This window comes from Schistocerca serialis, chromosome 1 (assembly GCF_023864345.2).
Source record: "Schistocerca serialis cubense isolate TAMUIC-IGC-003099 chromosome 1, iqSchSeri2.2, whole genome shotgun sequence".
Classification (NCBI taxonomy): Eukaryota; Metazoa; Arthropoda; class Insecta; order Orthoptera; family Acrididae; genus Schistocerca; species Schistocerca serialis.
In genome coordinates this window covers 152,324,501-152,344,060 of record NC_064638.1, presented here as the reverse complement: position 1 = coordinate 152,344,060, position 19,560 = coordinate 152,324,501, and the positions used below count along the sequence as shown (strand labels likewise).

Below are 19,560 nucleotides of genomic sequence, written 5' to 3'. Positions count from 1 at the left end.
TACCAAGACTGTTATTGATATAGAATGAAACAACAAGTTAATTGTTACCAGTCACAGTTAAAATAAACCATGGTGGCAAACTTGTTTCTTTCAACATCTTTTGTCAATAGTATAATTTGAAAATTTTCACTGATGGGTGTTGGAGGGGGACAGTGTGCTTGCTCAATGGTTCACCCTGATCATATCCTCAAAATGTTGATGTTGTTAGTGTTATAATCTTCCATATGAAGACTTGTTTGATGCAGCTGTCCACACAAGTGTATTCTATGCAAGCCTAATCATCTCTGCATATCTACTGCAACCTGTATCTGCATGCACCTTTTCACTGTAGTCAAGCCTTGCTCTCCATCTATAATGTTTATTAACCACATGATCCTCCATAACAAAATTGGTTATTTCATGATGCCCAGTTTGCATTCCTGTCAACTTGTGCCACAAATGTCTTTTCTCATCCATTTGATTTAATACCTCTTTATAGTTATCTGACTTATCCATCTAATCAGCATTCATCTGTAGCACGACTCTTCGAAAGCTTCTATTCCCTTCTTGCCTTAACTGTTTATCATCCACATTTCACTTCAGTACGAGGCTACACTCCAGACAAATACTTTCAGAAAAGAGTTCTTAACACTTAAGTACACTTATTTGTATTAGGTATTGAAATCCCTCTCTTTGTTAGGATAAGATTTTCTTGCTGTTGCAAGTCTACATTTTGTATCCCCTTTACCTTTGTTACTATCAGTTTCTTTTTGTTCCTCAGATAGTGAAATTCAAGGCATGCTCTCAAAATAATTTCACAATCAATGATGTACATGCAGGTTTGGGCACTGGAGTTAATGACACTTGTTTGGTTCATGGAACTCTTATTCAGATTCCCTTAGTTTAGTGCATGCCTCATAGTTAGAAGCACTCTGTGCTGTTGTTTGTTAATTTATTTTTTTTTTGTCATATGTATATTATAAAGCCACAGAGAACAGAGGGGTAACTGGGTAAGCAGGTGTGTTGCTGAAGCTGGTGTCAGCTCTTGTGATGAATGAATGAATGAGCAATAACAGCCATAAAGTTAAACTGATTAATGTTATGACTGGAATTGAATAACCTCTAATTATTCTGGTCAACAACATTGTTGTTCCAAAATATGTCATGGGTGCTGAATTAGAAAATGAGATCAATTTTTGGCTATCAGGCTCAGTTTTTTTGTAACGTTCTACCCTCTATCTACTGAAATCATCGAAAAATCTGCAATGTGGCTATTCTTCTATGGCTGAACTTCCATAATATTCAGATTTAACTGTTGAAAATTAATCAAAATATGTATACGGAATTAGCACACGTGACTGTTTATAAATCTAACCCTACAAAATAAGTTGATTTGATAGCATTGCCGATGAATTGTGTTTGAACACTTGAACACTGAGAGTTGTGTTGTGTTGTGTTGTGTTTATTACCAGTTGCATCTCTGCATTGATAGTTCTCACAATTTTTGCAAATGACTGCTTGTTATGCAAAGTTCATGAAGGTTTGTGCGTTGTGTTGATTCATAAGGAGATATGTCTCATACCTTTTTAAATAGCACAAATTCCTTTTGTTATATATGGGTAGAGTTAACTCTCAAACTGCAAAAAACATAAATTTAATCTTGTTGTAAAGAAGTGCAACAAACTTTATTTTGAATGTAAGGTTGGTGATCTGGATGGGACTAGAATGCTCTACTGCATCAATGCACAGAGACAGTGGTCATGTGTGTATAGTTTAATTTAGGCTAAAAGTTCATATGTTTAGCACTCTTTTTGTTGTGCATGTCTGTGACTCAACATCTCTATACAGTGAGTAGCAGTATATCCTCTTCATCATATTGTTATTATTCCATCCTGGAATCCTGTTTGATTGTTCCATGTTCAGGTATATCATGGAAAGTGATCCACAGGACCTCTAACTAGCTAATAAACATATCAACTTTTGAAGAAAATGCACTCAGGACTTTGCTGCTTAGAAAAGCAACGGCTGCTGTTGGCATCTATTTTATATAGCTTATGGACAGTTTTGAACCATATCTTCAACATATCTTCAAGCTGAAATTCTCAAGTGACCTTAGGAAATTAAACTTAAAAAAAAAAAAAAAAAAAAAAAGAAAAAAATGGGAGAAAGAAAACTGATCTTGCTCATCTTTGAAATTAGGTTCATTGTTACTACGTATACTTTGTAGTTTAGGTTTCATCATCAACTGGTAATACCACAGTATTTGCTTTGTGAAACTGATCTGTCCAAACCTCTTTTTTTTAAAAAAAAAAATAATAATAATAATAATAATAATAATTAGGATTTGCATTATGACAAGATTCAATCGAAGAAAGCTAGAATTAAAATTATCTACAATCACCATATTTGTAAGAAAAGTGCAATGTTCATTTGATCAATTATTGAGTTGTATTTCACATCCAAGTTATCCACCAACATTGACAGAACACTGGTATTTACTGCTTTACATTTAGAACGTTTCATTAGTCCTGTGACAAACGGGCACTGATTTTCCCCCCGCCCCCTGCCCCCCCCCCCCCCCCCCCCTTCTTCTTAATTTTAATATGAGTTTTGAGAAAGAGAAGTTCTCTAGTAAATATTGTCATTATCATAACAGAGCTTATTATTAACAATACTGTCTGCCCTTTCATTTACATCCAACTCCCTACTCTACAAACCACTAAACTAAATGGAGGGTACTTCCCAGTGCACCACTTACTAGGGATTCTTGCTGTTCTACTCACCCATGGAGTGTAGGTAGAATGATGGCTTAAATACCTCTTTTATGTGCTGTAATAAGACTGGCCTTGTCCCCATGATTCCAGTGGGAGCAACTCATAGGAGAGTGTAGTATATTCTGAGATTCATCACTTAAAGCAGGTTCTTGAAACTTGGTAAGTAGGCTTTCGTACTTTTTACACAAGTGGATTTCGAGATAATACTATGCACCAAGATTCACAAAGTTTCCTGTTTTATAGGAGCTGTGTGGACTGTTATATTTAATCATATCTTGTTTACCACTTGAGTAGCAAGTGCAAAGTAATAAAACTTATTTATACTTCCATGACTTGTAAGAAATTTGGGAAACATACCTACTTCCCTCCCTAACATGTGTTGTACCGAACTATCAATTAATTTTCCTGATTTTGATTTGTAATTGATACATATTTTTCCTTCAGTGATTAAGCTACTACAGTCAATTGACATATGTTGTCAGTGCTGTTCCTGTTATATTTCTTTGTTGGTCCAGTAAATTGTATTTCTCAGATACGTTTCGCAAATTCATACATACAAATAATTGTGCTGTGGCCTTGGGGTGTGCGGTTGGGTGTCTGTATGGTTGTGTGCGTACTATTGCAAGAAAAAGAGCTAGTTCTCAAAAGATTGTGTGAATGCTGTTTCATGTTGCGTTTCTGTGTCCCACACATTGATGCTATAGATGAGTGATTGCCTTCCCCTTATTTTATGTTTTGCTCCAATCAGGAATTCCCATTATTGTTAACAAAGAGGCTACGTGCAAAACAACTAAATATATATTTTCACTTTCACTATGTTATAATACATGAAAACATCTGGATACATATACATTTTTATCGTATAAATAAATAGGGGCTATGTGTGGTAAGACAGACTGTAAGTCTCATGTTATATGAAGTAACCTCCGTGTAGTCATTTGCAGAGTAGAAACAGCATTCGAGAAGTAAGTTTATGACAGTCTTCCTAAAGGAGACATTTTTTATTTATTTTTATAGAAATTGACAATTTATTATAAAGCAAGCTCCCCGTGTGTTATGCATGCACTATATTGTGGCAGTTTTAGATAGTGAGTGTTTTGAACTGTAGTCGCGTAAGATACCAGTAGAGGTTGAGCTTGAACTACCACTGCCAACTGCAGCAAACAATTGCACTGTAGCCACTACCAGATGATTTGTGTACTCCAATTTGCTTTCTGTTGTGGATTGCTTTTTTTCCCCTCCTTATTTTGAAGTGAATGAAAAGGCATTAATGGATTTGAATGTGACTCTCACCACACCAAAGAAGTCGACGATCCCTATGACCGTTATGTCAGTTCTGCTTTTGTGGGGGCACAGAACGCGGATGTAGGATGGCAGCCTGTCAAGAGGGAAGCAGGGCTTTGGACAGTCTTAAGTTCTCATTTGTTTATGGTTGCGGCTGACTACCATGATATACTGTCTGCATAATATTTGAAACTGCTGTGAATTATGGCTTATTAGGCTGATGTTGTCAACGTGATGTCAATCAGTATTGTTTTTCAGTTGGAAGAGGTGCAGATTCTTATTTTCTGAAAGTGTGTTTCAAGATTATAGATACACAGAACAGATATAATTTTCAATGCCTTGAATATTTGTCTTGTAGCAGTGTGTAAAGTTACTTTTCCCAGTCTTTAAGATTCTTTCCCACGTCATACAAGTTCTTGTATGGAAGGAGTCCCAGAATGGTATATCATTAAGATACAGTTGAGTGGACTACTTCCCACGCCCGAGTTCCCGGGTTCGATTCCTGGCGGGGTCAGGAATTTTGTCTGCCTCGTGATGACTGGGTGTTGTGTGCTGTCCTTAGGTTAGTTAGGTTTAAGTAGTTCTAAGTTCTAGGGGACTGATGACCATAGATGTTAAGTCCCATAGTGCTCAGAGCCATTTGAACCATTTTTGAGTGGACTAGAGGAAAGTATATCAAGAGCTTCACATGCTTTTAAATAGCTTATCTTTGTGCATATTCCACTGCTATCTACTTGTAGTCACAGAAACTTTACTTAATTTACCTGCTCTGTTCCTTCATTATGAAAAGATATGAGTTCTTCAGTGGATCACATTTCCCCATGCAAAATCGGATCCTCTTAAGAATCCATTGCTCTTATTTAGCAGTAGTTTATTGACACAAGAGGGTACCCGAAAGAAACTGAACAAATTTTTTGGTTGGCACAGCTTTTGTAGTACTGTATTTTGTCACTATGGGCACATAGACTGAACATTCCAGAATCAGTAAGCCAAATGCTGCCGCTGAAGCAAGCCAGGACAAGTTTTGACAGAATTTATAGTGACAACTGTTTTGCGTGATTGTCTTTTCTGCAATGGCTGATTTTCATGAACAGCATGCAGCAGTGAAATTCTGCTTTTTTCTCAGAAAAAGTGGAACAGAAGCTCTTAAAATGTTAAAAACAGCATACAAGGATGATGCTGTGGGGGAAACTCAAGTGTGAGTCATTTTCCCATTTCAAAAAAATGGTGAAATTTCAGTTGTCCTTCCATGGCACAAACACATGAAAATGTTGAAAACATTCATGTAATCAGCTGTTGGTTGGTTCAAGGGATGTGACCAAACATTGAGGTCATTGGTACCATGTCCACAGCTCATGGTCTTGCGGTAGCGTTCTCGCTTCCTGCACATGGGGTCCCGGGTTCGATTCCCGGTGGGGTCGGGGATTTTCTCTGCCTCGTGATGACCGGGTGTTATGTGTTCTTCATCATCATTGACTCGCAAGTCGCCGAAGTGGCGTCAACTAAAAAGGACTTGCAATACGGCGGCCGAACTTCCCTCATGGGGCCTCCCAGCCAACAATGCCATACGATCATTTCATTTCATTGGTACCGTCAGATTAGGGAAAGATTGGGGAGGAAGTTGGCTGTGCCCTTTCACAGGAACCATCCCGGAATTTACCAGAAGCGATTTAGGGAAATCACAATAAACCTAAATCAGGATGGCTGGATGCGGGTTTGAACCATTGTCCTCCCAAATGTGAGTCCAGTGTGCTAACCACTGCACCACCTTGTTCAGTGTAATCAACAAAGACTGACAGTGGACCACTGAAGACATTTTGGGGCTGTTGAGAGTGACTTGGAGTTCAGTGCAGCATATTGTGACAGAAGATTGGGGAATGAAAAGTATGGTTGCCAAATTCGTGGCACAAGTGATGACTGCTGTACAAAAACCTAGTTGCATGGGAGCATGCTGTGCTTTGAAAGAAGAGTCCTGTAAAAATTGTTTCAAAAATTATTACAGGTGACAATATGTGGTGTGATGCTTATGATCCTAAATCAAAGTGACAATCAAGCCAGTAGAAGGCTTCAAGTTTGCCTTGCCCCAAGAAAGCTCATTAGGTGAAATAAAATGCTAAAAATTGCTATTTCTGTTTACAATGTAAGAGGAGTCATTAATTCAAAGTTTCTTCCACAGGATCAGACAGTTAGCCAGGCTTTCTACTTTGAAGCTTTGAAAAGATTGCAAACAGTGTGTGGTGGAAGTAGCCTGATTTGTGGCAGTCGAGTGACTGGTATTTCCATCATGACGTTACCCCTACTCAAAAAGCCTTGTCTGTATGGCAATTCTTGACCAAAAATTGCTGTGGTCGCTGTTCCTCACAACCCTCCACTCTTCCCATACTCACCCGATCTTGCCCCATGCAACTTTTTGTTTGTTTCCTGGAATGAAAACAGACATGATAGGAAAGAATTTTGCTGATATTGCTGAGATGCAGAAAAAAACGACGACAAATGTGCTTTCAAGCATCACTTAAGATGAACATAAACACTATTTTGAAAAATAGAATAAAAGACTAAACAAGTATATTAGTGCAAGTGGAGAGTACTTTGAAGGGATTGAAGGTTTTTGCTTAAAATGTGAATAAGTAAGTTAAAAAATAAGTTTGGTTTCTTTTGGTTACTGCCTCATACATACGCAGTAGAGGAATCTTTCACTGCTGCCAGTTATGTCAGCTCTAACAAGTTACAATGAGGTGATCTGGAAAGACAGTTTCGTATCATCAGCAAATAGGACAGAAGCTGTGAAAGGTAAATTTTTTAGTAGATCCTTGATGTACAAAATGAAGAGGAGAGGCACAGGGTGGAGTCCTGTGGGATAATTAAGGTTATTAATGCTGCCTCTGAATGAACTTTCTGTCCTTGTTAAGTTGCAAGTTTGACCAGCTGTTTACTGTTGGAGATACATGAGTGAAACCATTCACTGAAGGCACCCCTAATTGCATAAGCTTCCACCTTATGAAACATCAAGGATTGGCTCAAAAAGATCAAATGCCTTTGTGAGACCTATAAAGAGACCAAAAGAAGAGTTTCTCATTAAACACATTTATAATGCGGCCTGTGAAAGTGAAAATTTCTTCACTTATTGATCTGTTTTATGAAAGCTAAATTAGTGTTCAGATGATAAGCTGTTGCTTCCAAGAAAAGTGGTTAGATTTATTTATATGACCTTTCAAAATAATCTAGAGAAGCTGATAGAATGGAGATTTGCTGATAGTTGTTGACATCATACCTAGCCTCATTTTTTGAACAAAGGAACTGTCTTGGTCTTCTTGAAAGCTTCAAGGAAAATGCTAGTATAAAGTGCCAAAAGCCTATGCCTGTTCCATTGGCTAATAATTTTCAGACCTTCACATTTGGATACAGGTGCTAAAAATAGTGATTTACTAATGTTACACTTTATGTTACGACTGCTTTAGAAGGAAATGTGCACCAAGGTAATACACAATTAGCAATGTTGGTGAAGTGTAGATTAAATGTATCATGCTTTCTATTGTGTCTGCAACTAGATTATTGTTCTAGCATATATATTCCAAATTTTACTGATTTTCAGTATCCCCTTGACAATGTCCCAAAAGGCCCTACTTTTATTGGTGGATTCACTTACAGGTTTGTTATTGTGCAGTTGATAACAATAATGAAAATTCTGGGAGAGAGCAATATGTAAAATAAGGGAAAGGCAACTTCTCATGTGTAGGGTTGCCTTTCCCTTATTTTATGAATTGTGCAGTTGATTAGCCTTATAAATTATTTTAATGGATCTTCTTGACAGGTTTAAGTAGTTGTGAAAATTTGAATCACTAGTTATAATGCTTTGCTCATAAAATCTCTTCTTAGTCTTACATGATATTCTGATGCCTTTTTTACCCAACCATGATTTAGTCCTCCATGTGTGTTTTTAATGTCGCATCCTTTAGTGCAAAGGCAACATTGAAATCCTTGAGTGCTGCACCAAGGAAGGCTGCTTCTGTTTGGACCGCATTAACCCCTTTGTATACTGTATGCCACATCTGACACTCTGACACATCTGAATGTTTTTGAAGATTTGGATACTATTTGGCTCATTTACGTATCTTTAAAAGACAAATTTAGTTATAGTGGAACAGACTGTACTTTTGTCAGGCAAGTTGATTTTAAATAGTATCTCAGTTTGGTCTCAAAGTCCGTTAGACAAGTTCTGTAATTTTGATATGGGAACAGAGTCAGAATCATCAATATAGTATCAGTGCTACTACTAGAATTCATTGTACCCTTGTGGGGCCATTACTGCTTTTGCATACTGGAAGTCAAAGGCTTGATACTTTAATCATATTAGAAGATATTCTGAAAGAAATTAGCGTTAAAGCCATCACTCTGAAATATGTTTTCCCCCTGTTCATATAAAAACATAACTCATGTTCTTATCTGGTTAAAGACACTGAAAGGTCAATAAATTCAGAGAATATTTATATTAGTTTGTGTGATGTCTATTGTACAATGTTCAAAATGTTTCTCAGCATATCAGGGATCAGTTTTTCTTACTGTATTTGAATCTACCACTTCCCTGACAAGCAGTAGCCAGCCTCCACTACTTCTGTTTGATCTACAGAAACTGCTTCCAATTTTGTAATTCATAAACTTAAGTAGTAGCAGGTTATCAGTTTTGATCCAGAGCTCTGTAGAACACATTATGTATGTAGTGTCTTCGCCTTTGGAAAGGACTTCTAATTATAGTACAGGTAGTTTGCTCTTAATAGACTGTGTATTTTAGTAAAAGATGTTCTAGTTTGTGTTATAATGGAAATGGGATTGTAGGTCAGAAGTCATGATTCTTGGTTGATAAAATCAATGAGTTTCAAATCAATTGAAGGTTGCGAAGTTTGGTTTCAAAATATTTCTTGTTTTATTTATCATTTATACCTACTATCTTGGGACAACAATCTCATCAGTTTCTCAGTTATCATTTGCTTTCTGTCTTGCATACAGTGAAAGTTATCCAAACATTTGGTTTCAGATTTGTAGCAAAAAGTGTTTTATCCAATTACAGCTTATTTTTAGCATTTTTATTGTAAGAAACATGTTTACAAAGTAATGAAAGATTGTCTCATGTTTTGCATTGATGGTAAAGACAGTGATGTTAGCAAATATGTTACAATGTTATGACAATATTTTATTATATTACTAACACAACACAACCAAACACTTCTTCATAGCTATGATGTGATGTGATGTGATGAGGATGCAGGCAGTCAACTAAAGCGATTCCTATTTACCTTTCATTGCTCATCAACCCCATTAAAATCCTCGTATCAAAGAATTCTATTTGACTGCAAATCCGCAACTGAGTAGATTAAACTTTGATGACTGCTTTTCCAACATTTTCTCCCTTAAGCATACCAATAAATGCTTTTGGCATATTTTCAAATCCTTCTGTGACAGTCTCTCTGTATTTCAATTTTCCTTGTTTAATCCACTGTATATTTTGTTTAATTCCCTCATCCCATCGGTCCAACCAACGTTTAACTAAAAATCCCTCCATTTTCAGCTCTTTGAAAATCATGGCTGGCTGTAAGATGGGTGCAGTTGGTATTTCTGTGGAATTGTAACTAGATATAGAGCCACAGACTGAAATTCTTCCTCCTGTTCTCATATTATATATTACATCACTGCTCAGCTTCCCTCCTACATTATCAAAGTATACATCCACACCTTCAGGTGCAGCCTCTTTTAATGCTGTCGCAACATCCATGGACTTGTAGTTGTATGCATGATGAAAACCCAGTTCATCCTTCAGCCATTTTACCTGTCAACAGAAAACAAACTGATTGTGGTGACTTTCGGAAACATATGGTTCTGACAGGTAAAAAGATTTATTACAAAGTATCCTGTACAGTCATTAAACATTAGAAGAGTTTTAATGGTAGATCTGTAAAAATCATTGATATTGTTATATCTGTGCTTTGAACGAAATGTTTAAATAACATGGGATCTATATTAATATTAAGTTTCTAAAGTACTACAAATATGAATGAATGTATGGAGGGCAGCTTTGACCTGTCTTCTCCTCATATGGAGCTAATGAGCGTACAAATAATTTGTGGTAAAAAAGAAGTAATATGCAGCATGTACAATGTAAAATGTAATACAGATTGTTTGTATCCAGGAGGTTTAACACATTTTGTTCACAAGGGGACTATCGTTATGTCAACTGTGTGATCTCTCTCTCTCTCTCTCTCTCTCTCTCTCTGTGTGTGTGTGTGTGTGTGTGTGTGTGAGTGAGAGGGAGAGAGAGACTGACTCCAGATGGCCAGATCATATGTAACCTACCTTTTCATCAGACCCAGCAAAGCCAATGACCCTGCAGCCTTTTATACGAGCAATTTGGCCTACAATGGAGCCAACAGCACCAGCTGCCCCACTGACCACAGCCACCTCTCCTGTCTTGGGATGGCAGAGTTCAAGAAATCCAAAATACGCAGAATTGCCTGGCATGCCTAAGACCCCCAGGCACAGTGACAAGGGCAAGTCGCCAACATCAGGTGCTAAAATGGGTGCCCACAAGTCGTTATGGTTCTTTGTGTCAGCCACTGTGCGATCACGCCAGCCCCAGTAACCGACGACGTACTTCCCGACTGGGAAGTCAGGTGAGCGGCTCTCCACAATGCGTGCCACCTGCAAGTCCAGAAAAAATACATCAATTTGCACATACAAAATATGTGTAAACAATTGTGCACAGAGAAATTTGGCAGACCCAACAGCTGCTGCAGGATAGGGCATAACTAGTTGGGGCTACTGGAGTAATTTCTCAGGCCTCCAGAGGTCAAGGAGCTCCACTGCCCCCTGCCCAAAAAAGAAGGGATAGGAAGTATTAACACTTAATTATCTGGGAGAAGGTTGTAGAATTGAGTCAGTATTTCTATTTTGAGATAGTCTTATGAATTACACTTCATTCATATAAAAATGACTTTGTAAACTTTGTGTGTGGATAACCAAGATAGTTATTTAGATTATAAATGTACAAGAAATTGTGTGGAATGTAGTGGCTACTACTGCACGAAGAAAAAGCCAAATTCTGAAAGCACCTGAAGAAAATTTTCATGTTCTACAGAGGGAATAAAGACAGACTTGTTAGTTACCTAAAATTGGGAAGGGGACAGAGCCTCATCCAGCTGTAGGTCATAGTAGTGGAGGGATACAGGCACATGTGCATCTTCTTTAGCTTATTAAATATTTTCTCTCACCGCGTATTCTCTGGACATGACACCCAGTGACATGAAGAAACCACTGCTTGGCTGGCATGTTGTGATCAAGCAAGCTGGGATGTTTTCACTTCCCCTCTTGTTTTGCCATTTGCCTCCATAAAATTCATTTTTCATGTCTGACTAATTACCATTAACATACATGAGCATAATCTGCAATTTCATAAATGAGAAAGGTTGGCTGTGAGTTTTAAAGAATATACCACCCGATCTAATTTTGTGCTTAGTTTTATGTATGTAGTTGATTTTCAAATTTTTTGACTATTCCTAGTTAATATCTTTTGTTATAGGGTGAAATGAATAATTATTTCATAACTTAAATTCTGTTGTTGACTAATAAACAAATATAAATTCTGTACTAATTATAAACATTTGGAGAAACAACTGATAGTATTCTTAAACGATCTATTTGGCTCTATTCAAAAACATGGTAGCAAAGCCAGCCCCTAATTAATTCCAAAGTAATTAACAATTTTATCGAAAGTATTGTTTGCATAACGATATCTGTTAATTTCATCATTTAAACAAATAATTCGGCCTAACTCTTGTACTAGAGGAAATCACTGTAAAGACACAATTTTTCAATGTATTCAGTTAATTTAATGAGTTAAGTTTTAATTGTAATTTGTGTAAATTAAATATCAAACAATGTGTAGTTTGAGCACCTATATTGTGATGATATATAAGGGCCCGATTTTTGGTCCTGAGACAGTTAGTCCATGGTCGAGTTTCAGATGAGGAACCCGTGTTGGTTAGATCAACAATAATGCATCCACTTAATTGTGAAATAAGTGTAATAAGCCATGTGCTAAGACAGTGACAGTGTCTGTTCAATACTTACCATATTATGTGGCAAGAACTGTGTGGTTAGGTTTTTACTGATCGTAGATGTTCAACAGTGAACTATTGTTGCCGTATGTTGATGTTTGCTTGCAACCTATTAATGAGACGCATCGAAAGTTAAAGAATAGTGCACTGGCCATATAATTTGTGTGTTATGGGGGGGAGGGGGGGGGGGGGTTGTGAACAGTTAAAGTAAAGAACTGTGAAATGCAAATGTGCACCTGTCGGCTACATCATTTAAAGTAGTCAGTGTTGAACTTCCAACCCCCATTTTTCAGCCAGTGTAGCAACACTGTACATCGACACCGAGGACAACAAATGAAGAAACAAAGCAGGCGAACGTTACAACGTGCAGAATTAACAACTAAGTGATTTTTTAGGTCAAATGTTTCTTGAATAGCCAAAATACAGATTTCTATAATGAAAATATCTGCCAAGTCGTCCATTGTTGTGAAAAATTAGTTACATTGAAAGGAGAAAATGTAGAGAACTAATACCACACCACCAAATCTCATAGTCACAAGGCCATTTCTTTTCTTTCTTTTTTTTAAAATCGTGATAATTAAAAATTCAAGATTTCCTCTCATACTGAGGTGGGAAAACTGCTCCTGAAAGGCAGAAGAATCAGCAGTGATGAACAGATTGAAAATGGAAACTACAGCATTAAAGACACATAAGATTTATCCAGTGAACCTGTGGTCTGTAATAAAAGTGTCATGATCAATCTCTCCATTGGCAAAAGATTCCTGGCTTGTTCCCCATTCATATGTCCAGGACGGGACTGCCAAGGGTGAGATGACCACGAGAAAAAACATTGAATAACCATCAAAAGGGTATCATTCTAGGAGTCTGAATGTGAGATGACAGAAGATTCTGGTAGGAAAGATAGAAAACCTAAATAGGAAATGTAAAGACTCAAGTTAGATATAGGGGGAGGAGGGAACGGGGATCAGTGAAGTTAAATAGAATGATGATACAAATCAGTCAGCAGCAGAAAATAGTGTAAGCAGAGTGGGATTTGTCATGAATAGGAAGCAAGATCAGAAAGAAAATTACTGTGGACAATTCAGTGATAGAATTATTTCCATCACAATCAACAGCAATCAAACGTCAACAACAATGGTTCAGGTATACATGCTGACATCGCAAGCAGAGGATGAAGAGACATATTAAGTTGATGACACTATTAAATGAGCAATTCACTGTTTAAAAGGAAATGATAATGTCACAACTCGAGACCGGATTATATGCATTTGTATATTTGGCTCCTCTTCACCAGTTATTGCGTATTTTAACTGAAAACTAGTGACAATGCATATTTTTGCTCTATGTTTACAATATTTTAAAAATTTAGACAGGCGTTCTCTAGCTCGATCTAGTTTTTATGTCTCTCAGTTGGACCACGACCTAGAACTGTGTGCAATCGCTAACAGAGAGGCCACTGCCTAGCAAAATCGTTACACAAGAGAAACAGGAAAGGGCAGACAGAGTCAATGCTCCTGCGCCCGAGCCCCAGGTTAATCCCCTCCACTGTCGTACCTTACATGTCAGCAACAATTAAATTAAACTACGCAAGCTTTTAGTCGCACGTCCATTGTTTCAGTTTAGTTTTCTATTTACTTATATACAGTTGAATGTGTTTACTACATGTAGTGTGCAACGTGTCGTCCTCTAAGCCGCCCAGAAAAAGAAACATCGTTTCGTGGATAGCTGACCATCCTGGAACATTTACATATGACGGAATTGTTTTGTATTTTCAAGTTTGCGAGAAAAACGTTTTGTGCAAGAGTTTCAAATATACCAGCATGTCAAGACAAGTCTTCATGTCGAAGGAATGCAGAAGAAAGACCACAACAACTTCTGACAGCAGCAGGTTGCAGGAGCAATGATTTGTCCAAAGGTAAACAAAAAAGTTGGTTTAACATGAATCTACATGAAGCATTCATTGCAAGCAGTATTCCTCTTCACAGACTTACAAACCTTATCCTCAAAGACTTCATGCACAAACATTGCTTATATCAAAATATACTAGCTGAATCTACATTGCGTAAACATTACATACATTTTCAAGAAGGGTCATAAATCAGATGCGAATAATTATAGGCCTATTTCGCTTACGTCAATCTGTTGTAGAATAATGGAACATGTTTTGTGTTTTCGTATTATGACGTTCTTAGATAATACAAATCTCCTTCATCATAACCAACATGGATTCCGCAAACAGAGATCATGTGAAACTCAGCTCGCCCTATTTGCCCAAGAAATTCACAGTGCCGTAGACACTGGCGAGCAGATTGATGCCGTATTCCTGGACTTCAGGAAGGCATTTGATACGGTTCCGCACTTACGTTTAGTGAAAAAAATACGAGCTTACGGAATATCGGACCAGGTTTGTGATTAGATTCAGGATTTCCTAGAAGAAAGAACACAACATGTCATTCTTAACGGTTCAAAATCTGCAGATGTAGAGGTAATTTCGGGAGTACCGCAGGGAAGCGTGATAGGACCTTTATTGTTTACAATATACATAAATGACTTAGTTGACAACATCGGTAGCTCCGTGAGGCTATTTGCAGATGACACGGTTGTCTACAAGAAAGTAGCAACATCAGAAGACTCGTACGTACTCCAGGAGGACCTGCAGAGGATTAATGCATGGTGCGACAGCTGGCAGCTTTCCCTAAACGTAGATAAATGTAATATAATGCGCATACATAGGGGCAGAAATCCATTCCAGTACGATTATGCCATAGGTGGTAAATCATTGGAAGCGGTAACGACCGTAAAATACTTAGGAGTTACTATCCGGAGCGATCTGAAGTGGAATGATCACATAAAACAAATAGTGGGAAAAGCAGGCGCCAGGTTGAGATTCATGGGAAGAATTCTAAGAAAATGTGACTCATCGACGAAAGAAGTAGCTTACAAAACGCTTGTTCGTCCGATTCTTGAGTATTGCTCATCAGTATGGGACCCTTACCAGGTTGGATTAATAGAAGAGATAGACATGATCCAGCGAAAAGCAGCGCGATTCGTCATGGGGACATTTAGTCAGCGCGAGAGCGTTACGGAGATGCTGAACAAGCTCCAGTGGCGGACACTTCAAGAAAGGCGTTACGCAATACGGAGAGGTTTATTATCGAAATTACGAGAGAGCACATTCCAGGAAGAGATGGGCAACATATTACTACCGCCCACATATATCTCGCGTAATGATCACAACGAAAAGATCCGAGAAATTAGAGCAAATACGGAGACTTACAAGCAGTCGTTCTTCCCACGCACAATTCGTGAATGGAACAGGGAAGGGGGGATCAGATAGTGGTACAATAGGTACCCTCCGCCACACACCGTAAGGTGGCTCGCGGAGTATAGATGTAGATGTAGATACTGACAATTTATGTAAATGTTCTGGAAGAAATATGTAATGAACTCAAGGACAGCATTATCTGGATTTTAGTTGAAACTACAGGCACTCATGGCTGTTACATTGCAAATTTGATTGTTGGTGCTTTAAAAGAAGAGCCGCTGCCTTTCTATTTAGCGATCTGCAAAGAACTTGAAAAAGTAAATCATTCTACGATCGCCATATTTGTGAATGAGGGTGTTAGAAAAATATTTCCAGAATCTTCTGCAGATGAATGGGTGTTTGTGTTTATTTCAGATGCTGCTCCCTATATGACCAAAGCAGGAAAAGCTGTCCGAATATTTTATCCCAATTTGATTCATGTGATGTGCTTTGCTCACGGAGTACATCGCCTTGCTGAAGAAGTATTTTCCACATTTGTGAATGTAAATAAACTGATTTCATCCACTAAGAAAGTGATTCTAAAGGCTCCTGCTTACATCAGGACCTACAAAGGAAAACTACCAGATGTCCCTTTACCTCCCGAACCAGTGACAACTCGTTGGGGTACGTGGGTCAAAGCTGTGTTGTTTTAAAGTGAACATTTCGAGCCCATTAGTGGGCTAGTAAATTACTTCGATAGTGCAGAGGCTTTGGCAGTTCGCCAGTGCAAGGAAGCTTTTAATGATCCTGGTATTAAAAAAGACATTGCTGTGATTGGCACTCATTTTTCCTATATACCTGCAAATATTGAAAAGACTGAAACTCAAGAATTGGCATTGAATGAATCTATTCAGTTAATGAATAAAATTATTCTAGTTTAACTCCTCATTGCCAGAGGTATTCCCAAGAAAACTTAAAGAAAAGTTTGAGAACATTTTAAACAATAACCCGGGTTTTGAACCCTTGTGATAAATTGATAGTTTAATTAATGGGACAGGTGAACTCTTACCAGAAACAATAAGTGCCAACATAGCACCCAAATTCATATACTGCCCAGTTATTTCAGTTGATTCAGAATGGTCCTTTTCTGATTATAAAAATGTTCTGAGTGATCGAAGACACAATCTTAGTACCAATCATTTGGAACAGTACTTGGTCATTTATGTTTATGATAGTGGAAAAATGTAAAATAAATTGCTAATGATGTTTTGGTCCAGTAGAATTAATTAAAAGTTAATGCTGTTCAAATAAATTCTGATTTTATGTTGTTTTTTGAATAAAATATTTCGGAGTTTTTGAGCCTGCCCCTCTGCATGCAATATATCTCGAAGTTGGTCCTGTGCATATTGATTGTTTTGTTGTGACTCACTCACATCACATCCACTTGTTACTTACAACCTACCAGAGAGCATTCAGAAAATGATATCAGCATTCTAAATGTACCGATTTTTCATGTGGCTGACCCTCTTCCTCGTAATTGATATGCACGGGTTCGTCTTTGAGATGTAATACATGCAGTAACTAACATGTTATTTTATTTTTTGATCTTGCATATTTTGACACTTTTCATGCATATTTTAAGATTTTTATGATGCATATAATCTGGTCTTTGGTCGTTACCTTGGAGGATTGGAATGTGATAGTAGGGGAAGGAATGGAAGAAAGAGTTGAGAGAGAATATGCACTTGATAGTTGGAAAAAATCTGTTGAAAAATCACAAGAAGAGGAGGTATACTTGAATAAAGCCTGGAGCTGTGAGAAGATTTCAGTTGAATTACATCAGTGTCAGACAGAAATTTCAAAATCAGATTGTGGAGGATATAGATTCAGGTCACAATTTAGTAATCGTGAAGAGTAAATCAAAGTTTTGAGTCACTGGTAAGAATCAATGTGGAAAGAAGTGAGATACAGATGTACTGAAGAATGGTGTGTGTGTGTGTGTGTGTGTGTGTGTGTGTGTGTGTGTGTGTGTATGTGTGTGTTTGTGTGTGTGTGTGTGTGTGTGTGTTTGACATTCTCTAGATACTGTGATAATGAATATCATAAAAGGAGAAGGAAGAGTGGTGAAGGAAAGAAGGAAAAGGACTGGAGAGGTCCAGGAAAAGGGGTAGATTTCAGATAAACCACCCAGGACTGTGGGTCAGGGAAGACTTACGGGATGGGATGAGAATGAAAGACTGTTGTTGGGGACTGCACCAGACATGATTTGAAAACATTGACAGCTTAAAGGTGGAAACACAGTAATATGCAAGACAGAGATTACTGCTAAAACATCATGTACAGGTGGTAGCACATTGTTAATATTTAATACTGTGATTTTATTGTTTTTATTACAAGAAATTGTGTTTTAAAAATCTGAATTTCAGAACATTGTTTTGTAAGAAATGGCTTTTCAAAATTCGAAACTTGTGATTTTTATAGCTGGGCGGGGGAGGGGTGTACGATTGGAGAGGTGCATTCTAGCAACTAAAATTTTACGATTTACTTTGCGAACTGTCAAAACTGAACTATCGACAAGATTTGTTGCTAAACTAATCTTAATGTTCCTAAGTGCCTGATTTCTTTTGGTGAGGCCCATCCTACTATTGACTTGTCTGATGTACTCTTTGGCATGAGCACCCCAGTTGAGGTGCTAGTGCATCTGTTGCTCTGATGTTCACACTCCAAAACTGAAGTTCGTTGTTCACATCTTGTATTAGTAACACATTAATGCCCTATTTACTTCTATGGTATAATAGATGGTTTGATATGTAACTGTCATTAAGCAAGAAATACAAGATCATGTCGTATTAATACAGTTTGTCAATAAGGAACGACAGCAAATAACGAAATTTTACTTACTGTTTACGTGCATGTCTGGATGTTAATGATAGACATCTGTCCAAAATTACTTCGAAATAAATGCACTAAATGTGAAGAACTTGGTTGCAGCTGTGTTGGGGATAGGTGTTCTATGTACTGGTGACATGTGAAAATTTGTGTCGGGCCAGGACTTGAACCTGGATTTCGTGCTTATCACTTTTTTCCTCAATATTGTTCATTGCATTTGGTCAGAGCAGATGTCACATGACACCCCTTCAAGTTCATCGTTGATCCTTTCTCTCAGTTTTTTTTATTACAGAGGACAGCCAACCCTCTCTGACTGAACACGCTCTCTGACTGAACACGCTGAGCTATCAAGCCGGGAACCATTAGACTATCCGTGCATGCCCCCCCCGGACCGACCCAAACTTACATTTGTCACACTGTCTGCATCTCTATAATATTGTCTCTTACTTCACCAAATTAGCAAATATTTACATTCTGGGGTGGGCAAAAGATGGTAAAATCATAGGTCTCGATTCCTCATTGCCATTCTCATTGGTGTGGAAATACAGGATATAGCTATGAGCATTTAGTGATAAATGTAGGAGGATATGGTATAGGGATGTAGACATATGAAATGTGGAAGTTTTGGTCGGCCTGGAAGGCATGCACGGATAGCCTCATGGTTAAGGCGACCAGTCACTACGAGCAGGAAATCCGGTTTTGAATCCCAGTCCGGTAGAAATTTTCACGTTATCAAAAGATGGTACATCTTCAGGGTGATTCTTGTTAATGTTTAAAAACCTACAAAACAATGTAGATGACATTGAGACAAGTAATTTAATGTAAGACTAATGGTGCTGCAAATGTTGGGAAATACCCCAGAAATAGATGAGAAACGTTGAACATGTGAATGCACCAAGTGACGTATCTCATGGCACTGGGAGCAACTGAGCTTGTGCCTGACGGGATGGTCGAGTGATGCAATGCACTTGCATTGGATAAAACTGTGCAGATTATGAACACCTTTTGTGAAAGTGATCTGTTGCTAATGCAGAAGTTACAAAATTATTGTCCTCACTATAACCAAGGAAAAGTTCTTATTTTGTGTTTCTTCACTTATGTCCCTTCTTTTTGCTTTAGACACATTATAAATCTTACCTAAATGTGAACACACAATTGTCTCACACAATGAAAAAAATTCTACCTGCCAGACACAAGACTGAGCCCCATGCGCTGTAGTAGTACAGGTAGGCCCGGAGCTACACTGACAAGAATACACGGGTTGACAAGGTCAGGTGCGAAGACT

The 19,560-nt window shown here is 37.9% G+C and overlaps 1 protein-coding gene across 1 annotated transcript in view; it reads right to left on the bottom strand.

Moving 5' to 3' along the window:
• Nucleotides 1-9,103: 9,103 nt before the first annotated feature.
• The window catches only part of LOC126457152 (prostaglandin reductase 1-like), a 34,325-nt gene continuing 23,868 nt past the window's right edge, over nt 9,104-19,560 (bottom strand). The window contains exons 2-3 of the mRNA XM_050093227.1: nt 10,383-10,727; nt 9,104-9,858 (exon numbers count right to left, since the gene is read on the bottom strand). Of these exons, the coding sequence (XP_049949184.1) occupies nt 9,406-9,858; nt 10,383-10,727 (798 nt within the window). The 3' untranslated portion in view covers nt 9,104-9,405. The remainder of the gene's footprint in view (nt 9,859-10,382; nt 10,728-19,560) is intronic.